At 40.5% G+C, this 14535-nt stretch overlaps 1 protein-coding gene across 4 annotated transcripts in view; it reads left to right on the top strand.

The window, feature by feature from the left end:
• Window positions 1-11090, top strand: part of rptor (regulatory associated protein of MTOR, complex 1) — a 176147-nt gene extending 165057 nt beyond the window's left edge. For all 4 annotated transcript variants that reach the window (XM_061047764.1, XM_061047782.1, XM_061047773.1 and 1 more), the window contains 6 exons: window positions 3897-4003; window positions 4738-4865; window positions 8456-8542; window positions 8631-8747; window positions 9291-9420; window positions 10991-11090. In XM_061047764.1, coding sequence (XP_060903747.1) covers window positions 3897-4003; window positions 4738-4865; window positions 8456-8542; window positions 8631-8747; window positions 9291-9420; window positions 10991-11059 — 638 coding nt within the window. In that variant the 3' untranslated portion in view covers window positions 11060-11090. The remainder of the gene's footprint in view (window positions 1-3896; window positions 4004-4737; window positions 4866-8455; window positions 8543-8630; window positions 8748-9290; window positions 9421-10990) is intronic.
• The last annotated feature ends 3445 nt before the right edge of the window (window positions 11091-14535 follow it).

The raw sequence follows: 14535 nt of genomic DNA on the forward strand, positions 1-14535 counted from the left end.
GGGTTTTATAGGACCACAGCAACAAAACACAGACAGAATAACTCATAGCTGTCTGAAAGTGGTGGGAATATTCTCTTCTGCATATTCAATTTCATCCCCAGTGGAATCCTCATCATTGCATGACAACAGAGGTAGCTAATAATGCAATCATACGGTTAGAACTGGATCTAAACCTCGGTACACTTGGCATGAGTGCTCACTGTCTTTGAATAAATACTGGCACACACGTTTGTGTAGCAGGGAATTTTCTGCAAGTGCAACCCCTCTCATTGTAACCCAGATTTGCTCATCGCAGCGCTGCCAGCTTCAAAGGGAATGCCTCGTCTCTTCTCACAGCCTCTCAAATGAGCCAGCATCAAGCGTCTCCACACGCACTTGTGAACGTGTCACTGACTGAGCCTAGGTCCTGTGACGTGTGTTTTCCCCTGCATGCAATCCCCCCCTACATGTTTTCCCAAGCTACCAGCAGTGTGACGTCGTGATGCATGAGTGGGCCGGGTGATGTCATAGAGCCGCATATGAAGATAAGCCACGTGGGGTCTGGGTATTCTTTACAATACAAGAGTAGAAAGCTGGGTCACAGACGGTTTGATAGAAGGATGATATGAGTCACGACTCATCAAAAGGTACAAAGAAGAGATTCATGTGGGGGACGGATCACAAACCATGCGCATGTTCTTTATTGGTCTGCAAAGTAAATGAGTCCTTATCCTTCTTCTTCCTCTTCAATATCGTATAAGAGGAGTCAATTAGGTTGAAACATGCCGTATTAAAGAATGAAGGGATTGTGTAAGGCGAGGTGATGACATATGTGGGTGAGCCATGTACTATCTAGTTATTGATTGTGAGAAACCAGGAGGAGGAAGTGACTAAGAGAGAAACGGGAGAAGGAGACAAAAGGAAATGAAGCATGTTCTGATGAGTTTTTAAGAGGAGAGAAAAGGATGCTGTTTTTGAAGCGTCTCTGGTAAAAGCAGTCCTGTAAGAGAAAAACAGTTACACGAGTGTTTACATGTGCATCTTGGCTTTTTGTGGACCCTCCTGGCCCCTTTATCCCTCCACCTTTTTCAACAGTAAATGGACTGCACTTACACATACACTGATGACGACCCCGGGTAACGAGTGTTGGATATTTTCGGATTTCCTATGAAGTCACTCTATTATGCAACAGGGATTTTTAATGTAGTGTTTGAGATCCCTTTCTGCGATGTATGGATGCAAAGAAAAAAGTTATAGAGATAGTTGGCAAAGAGCAGACAGTGTGGCTTATATGCATTATTTTTGCAAACAACTCAACTCCCTGCCAACTTGTGAGTGTAAACAGACCTGCAACAATAAGCATAAGAGTGCAGAAGGAATCGTCGCATGATTTTGTTCACCTCCATTTCGTTTTCAGCCATAGAGGAGCTCAAGACTTGATCAATCAATTCATACAATGTCTCCTCAAAGGCCTTCACTGTGTTGCACAAACTGCTTTAAAACACAAACTGAAGGATTATTTTTAACAATTAAAGTGTTAGATGACTATTTCAAACATTTCTTATAACCTGGTCTATTCATGTCAAAGACAAGTGCAGCGTGGTGTGTCCCTTACTTTTAGATTATTCACTTTTGAAGGTAAGAACCCCCCCCCCCCCCGAAAGCCATCACTGGTTAAGGTCTGTTTGGAGAAGTTGGCTGACAGTTCTGGGATCCTACAAGCACTTCTTTTGAAGCATACGCCTTGAGGCTGAAGCCACAAGCCTCTGCCAGGCATCCCTGAGCCAGCCAGACAAGTGTGGCTGACATGGCACTGCTCACTTGATTCATGCTGTGACTGCCAACATATGAAGAGTCTTTCTGAGATCAGCTTCCTCTCGCTTCACTTTCTCACTCGAGTACCGTTTGACTCATCTAAACCAGAATCTGCTGACGGGCTCATTTCCAGGGTCACCGTTTGTATCTCCCTGTGGTCGTCTTGTTTTGAAGGTTGCAAAATGCTAAACCATGCTTCTGTCTGCATGAAAGGCAAGTTAATACACTTTCATCAAAAACACAGACTCTGTTACAATGCCTAATATATATAACTCTATGATTTTCTTATGAAGAAAGTTCTGGTTTGTCAGAATTGTTGGTAGTGTGTGCAGTGAACATTTGAACTAATCTGTAACTTAACTTGCTACATGCAGCTCCAGGAGCCTTCTGAAACCTTGAGCAGATTGTGTGTTGGGTGTTTTGGGATCAACATTTGCAGCTGTGTGTAAGGCTTCATTTGAGCTTCCAAATTAAACTCACCCTGTTTAAGAACCTTGAATTAAAAACAGAAGTTCAGATATTGTGTATAAACTTTTCATAGTGATTTAATATTTCACACAGTTGTGCTTTTTGAAGCTTTCTTCTAGTAATAATTGTGTTGGAGGGTCAAATTCTGTTTTGCTTTAATTGAATGTTAGAAGTGTAATAACATCTCACAGCACTTCACAGTATGTTTGATCAAGTTAGAATGTATTTGCATGAACTAGCAGACCTAAACACCTTAAGCCGCAGTTAGACATAAAGGGTATAAAGAAGTTGGTCATCGTATTTCTTTTGTAAACTCTGGTTTTAGTTCTTCAGGGTATGTGTACATCCGTGTGCTATAGTTCATATGTAACCTGTTACCACCACTATAAATCTTCATGACTCATAGAAATGGTTGTGTGGGAAATAATAAATTGAAGGGCAGTGCTTTTTACAGCCTTTTTAAAGGTCCAATATGTAATTAAATCATAAAATGTCCTTACTATATCATCAGTCATTAAGGAAATGTGCGATGTTGAAGTGCTGGTTTCTATAACAACAATGCAGCAGTCAGTATGTCCTCCTAAATTTCGATTCTGGTGCGGAATGGTCTGTATTTATTTTGACCAGAGAAGGTACCCCCGCACGGCCGTTTTGCCTCTTTGTTTGCCAGGCTAACGATAAACCAAAAGGAGTTGCAGCGATGGAGGCAGGCAAGCAAACTGGTTCAGATTTAACTGATTCTACCTAACCTAAAGTGCCTCTGCATTTTCCAATAAGCATCAGGACCAGAAAAGTGGTAAAACTAGGATAAATAAAGGAGATGAAGAGACACAAAGGAGATAAAGTGAAGCTTCAGTGTCCGCCGCATGACAACCTAAGTGCACATCGGCTCTCGGGAGGAGGAGGCAGCTGGGGGAAATGGCACTCTCCAATGTTTTGAATTTGCACTGCAGTACACATTTTAAACGCTAGGTGTCAGAGTTACACATTGGTCCTTTAGATCCCAACCTCTGAACATAATCTCCTCCAGAGCAGGCCAGGTGTTCAGTCAAAGCCAGTGTTTCTCAAATGGGGGTACGTGTACCCCTAGAGGTACGTGGGATTACTGCAAGGGGTATGTGACAAATGTAATTTTAAAAAAGTGGCATCACAACAAGCTGAATTAATGATTTATTGGAAAATCCATACACTAATTTAATTAACAGCATATGTTATCCAAGCAACATCTAAAAGGGCACTATTTCCAACTTGAGGTTATTCATTTATAATGTAGCTTGCATTATGTGCAGAGCCCAGAGAATTGTTCAGTGAGCCAAGCATGTACGTTCGCATGCTAACAAGAGGGCAGCCAGGAAGTTAAAAATGAACAGGTTGTTGAGGTAACGAATCAGTTGGGAAAAATTAGGTGGAAGAAGAAAAATGTTCTTGGCCGGACAAGGTGGTACTTGTCTGAAAAAAAATCTGAAAGGGGGTACACAAGCCAAAAAAGTTTGAGAATCCCTGGTCTAAGCTACCATTACAAATCACTGGCTTAATAGTAACACATGTTGCTAACCCATCAGTCAGTCTGCATTGTGCCCCTCTTCTGTTTGTCTTTACATGCTGTATAACTCCTGTGTCATCCTGTGCTGTAGGTGCAGGCATGGTCGTGGACTGGGAGCAGGAGACCGGCCTCCTCATGACGTCTGGAGATGTCCGAGTCATCAGGATCTGGGACACAGACAGGGAGATGAAGGTCCAGGTATAACACCCAGTGCACTTGTTTGTGTGTCTGTTTCACTACTAAATGATTACAAATGAAACTTTCCGCACAGATAGCCCTTGGCTCAAGAATTACATTCAGCAGCTATTTACGAGCCGGTGATAAACTTGCTTTAAGGTCTCTGGGTTTGTTACTAAAGATCATTGTGTTAACATCCTTCTGCTATTAAATCAAGCCAATAAAAGAAATCGATCAACAATTCGTTAAGAGGCTTGTCTAGGTTTCTTCTTTTTCTTTAGCTTTCTTACCCTTGTTTCCTGCTGAAAGCTTTTATGATGGTAGAACATGAAGAAATCCTCTTTGTCTTGTTTGAAGCGTTTGTATTATGTGCACAGTTTAGAGTAAACTCCAGCTGTTTCCAGTTAGAGTAATCGAATGAGAGCTGCAAACAGAGCCAGTCACATTAGTGCGCTTTGCTCATTTTTTTTTCTTTGTTTCTCAGCGTTATGCTCCTCAGTGTGCTATTCACCGTCTTGATTAATGAGCTTAATTCAAATACATATGGCCCAGGCTCGCCTCTGACTGCATATTGATGCTGGGTCCAACTTCCACTGAGCCAACAGTCAAAGAGAGCACATGATTGATGAGTTTGATGAAGGTTTTCGTGCAAAAACAGGGGATGCAATGAAAGTGATACCTCGGCGATTTTTCTTGACAACCCTTTAAAGGATATGATTGTACAGTATTTGTGTGTGTTTGTGTGTGTTCTGCAGGATATCCCAACCGGTGCAGACAGCTGTGTGACCAGCCTGTCCTGTGATTCCCAGCGCTCGCTCATCGTTGCGGGTCTGGGTGATGGATCTGTACGGGTGTTTGACAGGAGGATGGGACCGAATGATTGGTAAAAACACACTTCGTCTTTCTGATCTTGCATGTTAGAGCCCAACACTGTGAAATCACAGAGGGGTGAATGTCGGGTTTCACATGACTCATGTTTTTGTTAATCTATATTTTGCTTTAACTACGAGTATGTCTTTCTGTAGTTCAGTACCACACTGAACTCTTGTTTTGTTGGCTTTGTAAACAAACACTGAGCTTTTCAAGCCAACTAGTTCTAAGTGGTTCAAGTAAATATTTAAAAATCTAATTTAAGACAAGCGTTTTGGTTCTAATGAGCTTAAGTTAGTGGCATCTCAGAGAATCAGCTTTAGATGTTCTTTTGTCATTTTTAATTACCTGATCTGTTTGTTTTGAAGACAAGGACACCTATTCCAATAATTTGGCTTTCTTTCAAAAACCTTACAACAATTCCAACTGAAAGACTTCATCCTCAGAGGAAAAAAAAGTTAAACTCCTAAAAACAAAGCATTCTGCGTTCAGGCCCTCCTGACATCCTGTGTCTACCAAAGAGCATCAGACACATTTAATGTCAAGACACTTTACAAAAAGAGCAGGTCTAGACATTACTCTTTGTTCTATTATTTATAATCCACTATGAGCACAGCACTAAACAAACATTTAGCAAAGTTAGTGGCAAGAAAAAACTTCCTTTAAATAATAATAATAGGCACTGAAGGCTCTGTCAACGAAGGATCGCAGTTTGGTGGTGGGAGTTGGAGAGCAGGCCTGTGGCTTAGGGCAGCTGTCGGGATGGGGTGTAGGGAAGGAGGAGGTCGGTGAGGTACGTTGGAGGTACTAGAGCATGGAGAGATTTATAGGTGAGTAGAAGGAGTTTGTATTGGATGCGGGACTTGATCGGGAGCCAGTGGAGGTGAATGAGGGTGGGGGTGAAACCTCGAGCGAAAAGGACTCATGATGAACAGGCATCTGCTGAAACTGTGTCAGGGTTAAGAGGCGATAGAGAGAGATGCAGGAAAGAATAACATAGATTTATAGCTGCAGTGTCAGTAATAAATGTAAAAGTGTGTGTACATTAGCAACTGTACTGATGATGAAACAGGGAGGACTGATTATGTTAATGATATAATATACAGAATATCCCAGGAAGATGTATGGTTAGTAACTTAAATGGTACATCAAGATGTACAGATGGTGACATGCAGTAATATGATGTGTATGCATACAGAGAGAGAGCTCAGTGTGCCAGGTCCCGCAGCACTCTAAGCCTATAGCAGAGGTCTAAGCCTATAGCAGAGGTCTAAGCCTATAGCAGCAGTCTAAGCCTATATCAGAGGTCTAAGCCTATAGCAGCAGTCTGAGCCTATAGCAGAGGTCTGAGCCTATAGCAGAGGTCTGAGCCTATAGCAGAGGTCTGAGCCTATAGCAGCAGTCTAAGCCTATAGCAGAGGTCTGAGCCTATAGCAGCAGTCTAAGCCTATAGCAGAGGTCTAAGCCTATAGCAGAGGTCTAAGCCTATAGCAGCAGTCTAAGCCTATATCAGAGGTCTAAGCCTATAGCAGCAGTCTAAGCCTATATCAGAGGTCTGAGCCTATAGCAGCAGTCTAAGCCTATAGCAGAGGTCTGAGCCTATAGCAGAGGTCTGAGCCTATAGCAGAGGTCTGAGCCTATAGCAGAGGTCTGAGCCTATAGCAGAGGTCTGAGCCTATAGCAGCAGTCGAAGCCTATAGCAGAGGTCTAAGCCTATAGCAGAGGTCTAAGCCTACAGCAGCAGTCGAAACCTATAGCAGCAGTCAAAGCATATAGCAGCATAACTAGGAGCTGGTCCATACCTGAGCCAGCCCTGACTATAAGCTTTCTCAAACAGGAAAGTCTTACGCCTGTCTCCCAGACCTTTACTGGTAGATGATTCCAAAGGAGAGATAGTACATGGTACCTCCCATAGTACATTTTTTTTGTTTGTTTGAGAGAGGAAGAGCCTCAGATAATTCTTGGACTTAATACAAAACCTGATTGGACCCTGGTTCAGCTCAGCTGGTAGAGCAGGTGCCTTTTATCACAAAGGCTACAGTCCTCACTGCATCAGCCAAAGGTTTGACTCGGCTTTTGATGCATGTCTACCTTCCTGCGTCTCCTGTCTCTCGTGCCTGTCCCATCAGTAAAGGTGTTAAAGGCCCCAAAATAATCTTTGTTGGGAAAAAAATGAACCTTAAAAATCCTTGTGAATGATGGACACTGTATTTTTTGACTTGTTTAGTTAATTTTAAAGCCTGCTATATAGTTCATTGCTCTGTTAACAATCTTAAGCAAAAAACGCTGACTTGGAGAGTGAACATTTAAAAAGTTGGCTTTTATAGGGCTGCTCTGGTTGAATTGATTATTAATTTACAGTTTAATTTTCTTTGACTGTTGAACCATTATTTAAATACATTGAAGAACATACACAGCAGTTTCTGTGGGCATTAACTCCTACAGAGTCCTACATTATTCACTTCTATAATCTATATTTATTATATATATGGTGCTGTAAATCTCCCTCTGGGGTTGCCACCTCTTTTAACGGACCCTGGTGGTATTGAATCCCCTCAGTTGGTTAAACATTATTTTAATTTCAGTCCCAAAGGGGAAAAACATTGCAGTTAAACCATGAAGTGGCCCATAAATCTTGAAGTAAAGCTAATTTAATAGCTCCCCTCAGGCATGGAGTTACATCTCTCTGCCATTATGTTGCTCCCCCCTGAGGTTCATACAGGACCAGTAAACCCAGCGTGCAGGTCAGGCTAGGGATTTTCTTTTTTTCATTATTTCTGAAAGCTTTTTATGTTCAGAAAATTGAAATGTGTAATTTTGAGCTCTAAATCTTAACATGGTGTTCAATTGGAGAAAAAAACCTCCTCTGTTTCTTGTTTACAGCACAAGGCGAAAATAACATCATATATCATTATTTAATCGAATACTAACATATAGAGGATTAAATGTTCTGTGACTGTCTAAATGTATTGTGGAGATGTATTTGATTCAGTATTAAACAGTAAATTAACCATTATTTATCTGTCATTTGTAAAAGAATCATGCTCAATAGTAAGGCTAAATGCTACCATGTGATGTGTTGTTATCAGAGTTAGCTTGAAGCTAAATATCACAATTAAACCATCAACGAGGATCAAATAGCACTAAACAATCTGAGAGTAATGCAGAGGAGGAGGTGGTTGTGGGGTTTTCATTTTTAGCTGCAATGCCATCCCACATCACTTTTTACTAATTTCATCTCTGATTCCACGCTGCCACCCGGTGGCTTTTCACATGTATTACATGCTGCAGCATTAAGAATTAGGTAAGCATGGTATGCTGCTGATTACTGATCATATGACTTATAAGAGAAATGACTGAAGCAAATAACACAACTTTCTGCTACTGCAGATGGATTTCTTTATTTTCTTTCATAACACTAATGTGAATGCTCTGTGGATTAACTGCAGGAGTTCATGCAGGGCCTTGGTTATATTCTATATGCTAACAAAGCTCTTTGAGTTGAGATGTCATGATAAGTCCCGTGCAGCTTGTAATCAGAGGGGAATCATTATTGGACACTGCACATGTGCTGACATGTTTCTGTGTCTTGTGTTTGTGTAGTCGGGTGATGACCTACAGAGAACATGGAGCCTGGGTGGTCAAAGCTCATCTACAGAAGGAGACAGACGGACATATTATCAGTGTCAGGTACGCTGCTTCTTTGTCCTTAAAGATTCATGCAAACAAACGTTTTTACTTTTGTTTACCTTTCCTGACTTTGACGCTCCCCAAACAGTGTTAATGGAGACGTTCGATTCTTTGAACCACGGACGCCGGACTCCATCAACGTGCTGCAGACAGTGAAGGGGCTAACAGCGCTGGACATCCACCCAGAGGCCAACCTGTTCGCCTGGTGAGCTTTGTGTGTTTCATGACTTCAGCTCAAAGAAAAATTCATTAAGTTTCAAAAAAGTGAAATGTTAAGGTCAAATACCTTTGACCTTATGGACTGTGTGGTATGTAAGAAATGGACGACATTCAACTATGATGTCATCCTTGTGGACTACTGGTGTGACACATTGGGGTTTGGTTTTTTGGCCGTCACCATCTTTTTGGTTTGGCCTGAAGTGATTATATGTTCATTGAAATTAGCTGGAAAGTAGGATTCTTTTCTCATAAGTTTAAATACAATCAGGTGGCTTTTCCAGTCAGCAGAGTCGCCCCCTGCTGGTCAGACTGAACTAAGACTGCAGGTTTCAGGTACTTGTGTGTTGGCTCTGCTAATCAGCCAGATGTTCATTCAACCCCTTATGTACAGAGTGTTTACAGATCCCTACACAGATATGTTTTCATTTCTGTCTTCCTTACTTCCAAAGAAGATGTGTAAAAAAAAAAAGAAGGTATTTTAAATTTGACGTTTTCTCTGTCTGTCTCTGCTTTGTCTGCGTCCCTCCAGTGGATCAATGAACCAATTCATAGCGGTCTACAACTCTAACGGTGATGTGATCAGCAATATAAAGTATTATGACGGCTTCATGGGACAAAGGATCGGGGCCATCAGCTGTTTAGCCTTCCATCCTTTCTGGGTAAGAGAACATTTACATCCACTGATGACAACAGTTTCCCGACCAGCTGTTATCTAATAAGCAAGAAAAACTACTGTGCCCTACTGGCCCAGCACCAAACAAAATGATAGCGTTTAACAGCTAAAGAGAATCTTTTTTAAGGTCCTTTAAAGCAATTTTATTATTATGTCTTTATTTACACTCGAAAATCATTGAGAGCATAGCCCTCATTTACAATGACGTCGAGCAGGATAAAGAATGAAAAATAACAAACATACATATACATATATATATACATATATATATATATATATATATATATGTATATATATATATATATATATATATATGTATATGTATATATATGTATATATGTACCCATACACACATAAGCATATGCATTTACTGTATACATACACACACACACATATATATATATATGTATATATACATCATAGATAAACAAAATCAGTTAAAAACCAACAAACAGATAATAAAAAGTATTAAAAACAAAATCAATTAAAACATGTGCAATCAGAAGTAAAGGAGTTAATGATTAAAGATCTAAAATGGCCACAAGAGACCAGTGCCTTGATATGTGTATCAAGGTGTTTGAGATTTTTCTGAAGAGTATTTTTGATCTTTTTATATATAAAGACTAAAAATACAAAGGATAGAAAACAATGTGTGGGAGGACAGTAAAGTAATACATAATCAGACAATAATCAGAGCTCAGACACAAAAAACAGAGAAACAGTCAGAGAGGAGAAAAAAAGGAAGAAAGCTTAAATTCGGTTTGAAGACCTTGGGAAGTTAAAGAGTGAATCTCAGAACAAACTCATCCTGATGGCCGTGCATGATTCTACTCATCAGAGCTGCAAAGACAAATATTTTTGCTATTTTCTTTCAAGCCCAAATCAGCGAGTTCAAACGTGCATTTGTGATAAGAATGATTTGAATCTGACTTAAAGCATGTTATCTGGAAATACTTCACTTTAAATTCAAGCATACAGTCTTCTGGCATTAGTGAGCTGTGAGCACACATTGGCATCACTTAAATGCACACCCTGAAAGAAAAGTGCCTAGATACTGTATCTGCTCAATTTACTCATTGTGGTAAATATATTTCATTTCATATTTGATTTATTTGCTAATTTCAGTGTATGGTTTCAACACAATAAAACACAACAAAAAAAAATATTTTCTCATAATACTGAAACACTGTTCATGAGCAAACAGGAGCAGGAAGAAGAAAACTTATAATACCTGCCCGTTTTCCTAATAACATAAGATACTGCTTAACAGAATAAGATGGCTAAATAAAGAAGCCAAACTGTTAAAATCTTCAAATTGATGGAGCAGGTCGAGCTGGTTTGATGATAACTTGGGGCCTTGGTTCTATAAGTAGTTCAATGACTTAACCTGTACATATCTGTTAAAGTGTAATATGTGCTAGCTGTCTCTATGTTGCAAATTAGCAAGCTATATAAACATATAATATATATATATAATAAACACTATTCACACACATCATTCCACGTCTATGAAACCAGGACTGTCTAACTTCTGTTTCCTCTTTGTCTCCCCGCAGCCCCACTTGGCGGTGGGCAGCAACGACTACTACATGTCCATCTATTCAGCCGAGAAGAGGCTCAGATAACACACCAGCATTCATCACCCACCCTCCACCCCCCCCCCCCCCCCCCCCCCCCCCCCACTACCACCCCATATGACTTCTGACCCTGAGCCTCGAGCTCCGGGATGTAAATGACGTTTTTATTGTACATATGCAATTACCAACCTGAATGTTCTAGTGATGGCTGCTGACAAACTCATACTAGGAACTACGATATATATTATTATTGTTATTCTCATTCTTTATTCATATTCTTATTATGAAGCTAATGATTGTAGACTTGGCTGTGCTGAGGAGTGTGTATATTTAAATAGCATATACAGAAGAATAGAGGTTTCTATTTTAAAGTCGTGGTACCCACCAATCACTGGGGCTCCTCCTCCTCGCCGCACAGCGAGCATCCACTACCTGAATGAACTGTGACCCCAGGGAACCTAAAAGTGGACAACACACACACTGTTAAAAGACTTTGACTGGCGCAAGAAACATGGATTAGCCCTCTGCTGGACCCGGGTGTGTTTATGGATTTATTTTAATAACGGACTCTGAGTTTGTTGCTTTGCAGCATTGTTGGAAAGACGTTCCTGAGGACAGACTGAAAGATGGACTGTTCTCGCCTGACACGATGACCAGGCAGACATGAAGGGTGTTTCATTTGTGCGTTCGTTCATGCATGCGTGCGTGTGTGTGAGTGCGTGTTTGTTCAAATGGATCATAGCACAGAGGTGCCCACAGGGGGCCCTCACCGCCTTTGACTTTATGCCCAAAAAAAAGATGCCTGCTCCCATGATAGCACTATTTCCTCCTTGCTTCCTGACCCAAGTGTGCCAAACATAATCATACTTTCAAACTTATCTTTTTTGTTTTAACTAAGAGCCTGTAAAAAGGGAAAACCTCAACCCTGGAATGATATACACCAAAATATCACTAGAGAGAGGAGGGGTAGGCCCATTAACGCTAAGCAGGGTATTCTGCAGGGCATCTGAAGTACCTGCCTCCCTGCTCTGCAAAGCAATAAAAAACCTCTGTTGTTTCAGTCTAAAGCTCCTCACGGACGCTTCAGGTAGAACACAGGTCCTCCTCAGTTTGACTGAGGTAGCAGTACATCGTGCTGTTGACAGCTGAACACCGTAACATTTGCCCAGAGCTTGACCTGCAGCACCAAGTGCCACACTATAGCAATACAAACACACCCTTCTCCATCCATAGTGGTGTGATTTTTTAGTTTGGGTGGGTGTGTTTTTTTCACACCAGAGACAGGAAAGTATCAGTCTAATTGATTTGTCCTCTGATGTTTTGTGTCCTTTTTTTCTCAATCAACTTCTCGAGACACCCTTAGAGCACACGGCACTGAAGGTGTAAAGACGTTTTAGAGATAATCAGATGCCACTCTCTCTACTTTTTTTTTTTTTTCATTTCGACACATTTTCTGTAGGTTTCCCCTTTTTTTTGTCTTTCAGTTTTTAATTTGATTTTATTTTCAGATTTGTTTGGTTTGATTCTGTTGAACAAAGTTGGAGGCTTTACAAGAAGTTTCATGTTAATGAAAGGATCAAATCTGTGGCGCTCTCTTTCACTCTCCAGCTGTTTATGCTCACTGTGTCCAGTCCAGTGAGTCTCGCTCAGGTACCTCATGAGCACAGTTTGGAACAACTTCCAGCCTCCCTGGTATCGGTATCGGTGACAGTAAGTCACATGAGCTAATGTGATGTCACTGCAGAGATCATGGAAAATGTTGACGTGTGTGTATTTGTGGTGCTGTTTGGTAAAATGCCTTCTTTTTTTTTCTTCAAAGCATTATCACCATCAATGTGCGTCACCGTGCCTCTTCTCTGGGGCTGCAGCTTTGCTTATTTAGCTTTTTAAATCTTTTTTCTCCTTTTTTGTAATTTTATGTTTTTAATTGTGCTGGCATTTCCTTTGCCTTAGCCTCAGTGAAGTGGGGGGGAACAAGTGGGGACAGCCTTACCTTCACACACTCTCACACTCTCACACACACTCACTGCACTTAGGTCTTTTGGATCCCCTATCATTGCCAACATATCCCTTCATCGCTGCCCTCTTTTCTCTGCTGCCTCACCCATCTGCGTCAGTCATCCTGTGCTTTGCTTCCCCCCAGCAGAAGGAACAACTGGCTCACAGTGAAACTGGAAAACACCATACAGTCTGTAGAAGTGGCTGCCGTTGCAGTCCCCACATTACTCCACACCATCACCCCGTCACTGAGCTCTTGGGCGGTCTTTGGTTTAGCAGGATTCAACTGCTTCCTAAGAGTTTGGTGTTGGAGCCATTTTCCCAGAATCACGTTCATCTCTAAGAATCCTGCTTTGAGTTTTAAGATTTTAGAACAGAAGAAAAAGAAGAGACTTTATCAAAGTAGTAAGACAAGAAAACTGAAAACAATCAGGTTTGTCCCTGTGACTGTAGACTGCTCTGCTGACTATGGTTTATAAGACAGGAGATGAAATCAATGAAATAAACCAAATACAACACCGGACTTGACTTGATTGATGTTTCTGGCACTTATTCTTCAAAGTCGTATTCTGCCTCAGATTTCTGTCTTTGTCTATATAACTGAAGCTTAGTCAAACTTCTCACTGTGGCACGTCATGTTTTCTTTGAATTAGATCACATATTCTTTATTGTCACTCACTCATTTCAAGTGTTCAATGAAATCTACTGCCCTTTACTGAACAGACTAAACTCAGCAGTGTGAATGTATTTGAACGTTCCTGCCAGTGTCAAACCTGTACTCTGCTCCAACACAAACCATTTCACCCTGACGTTTGAGTTCAATTTACCAGCCAATATTAGAACCTGTAATTCTGAAAACGTCCACAATACATTTTCATTGATGTGTTATAACCTACATGAAAGAATTTTAGTATTTAATAATAAGAGAATGAATAATGCAATGATTCTGCTGTCAGTTCTAAATTATTTCACATAATTCTTTGTAAAAGTTAACTCCTCATTACTTGTCATTATACATAAAAAAAAAAGTTCAGTTCAGTTTTTTAACTACAGTATGTTAGAGGTATCAGCATTGACCCCTCTTCCCCCCTTCTGCATGAAGGTGCATCTTACAAGGCGACTCCATACTGACATACCCCTCTGATGGTTCCCAGTCTGCAGTCAAACTTCTAACGTCAGTGTGATCACTAACTCTCATGTTGATAGAATGTGAAGAGGATGGGTTTTATAGGACTTGCTCTGAGGTAATGTCACACTCTATGTGGACCACAATTACTGTTTACAAACTAATACCAAAGTATAAATTAGATATGATAAATTATTATTAAGTAAAAATATATTAAAACATTCTTGGCTTCAACCCAACATTAACTTCTGTCTCATGAAATGTTGAGAATAAAGTTGAACCCCAAGTATTAAAGCAAGCTATAACAAAGACTCAGTAGAAAAAGACTTTCACAAGATTCATTTTTTGCTTTTTCACTATATTTTTTTACTCAAATCAAGGGAAAACACCATTATAAGTT

This window comes from Labrus mixtus, chromosome 2 (genome assembly GCF_963584025.1).
Source record: "Labrus mixtus chromosome 2, fLabMix1.1, whole genome shotgun sequence".
In the NCBI taxonomy this organism is placed as follows: Eukaryota; Metazoa; Chordata; class Actinopteri; order Labriformes; family Labridae; genus Labrus; species Labrus mixtus.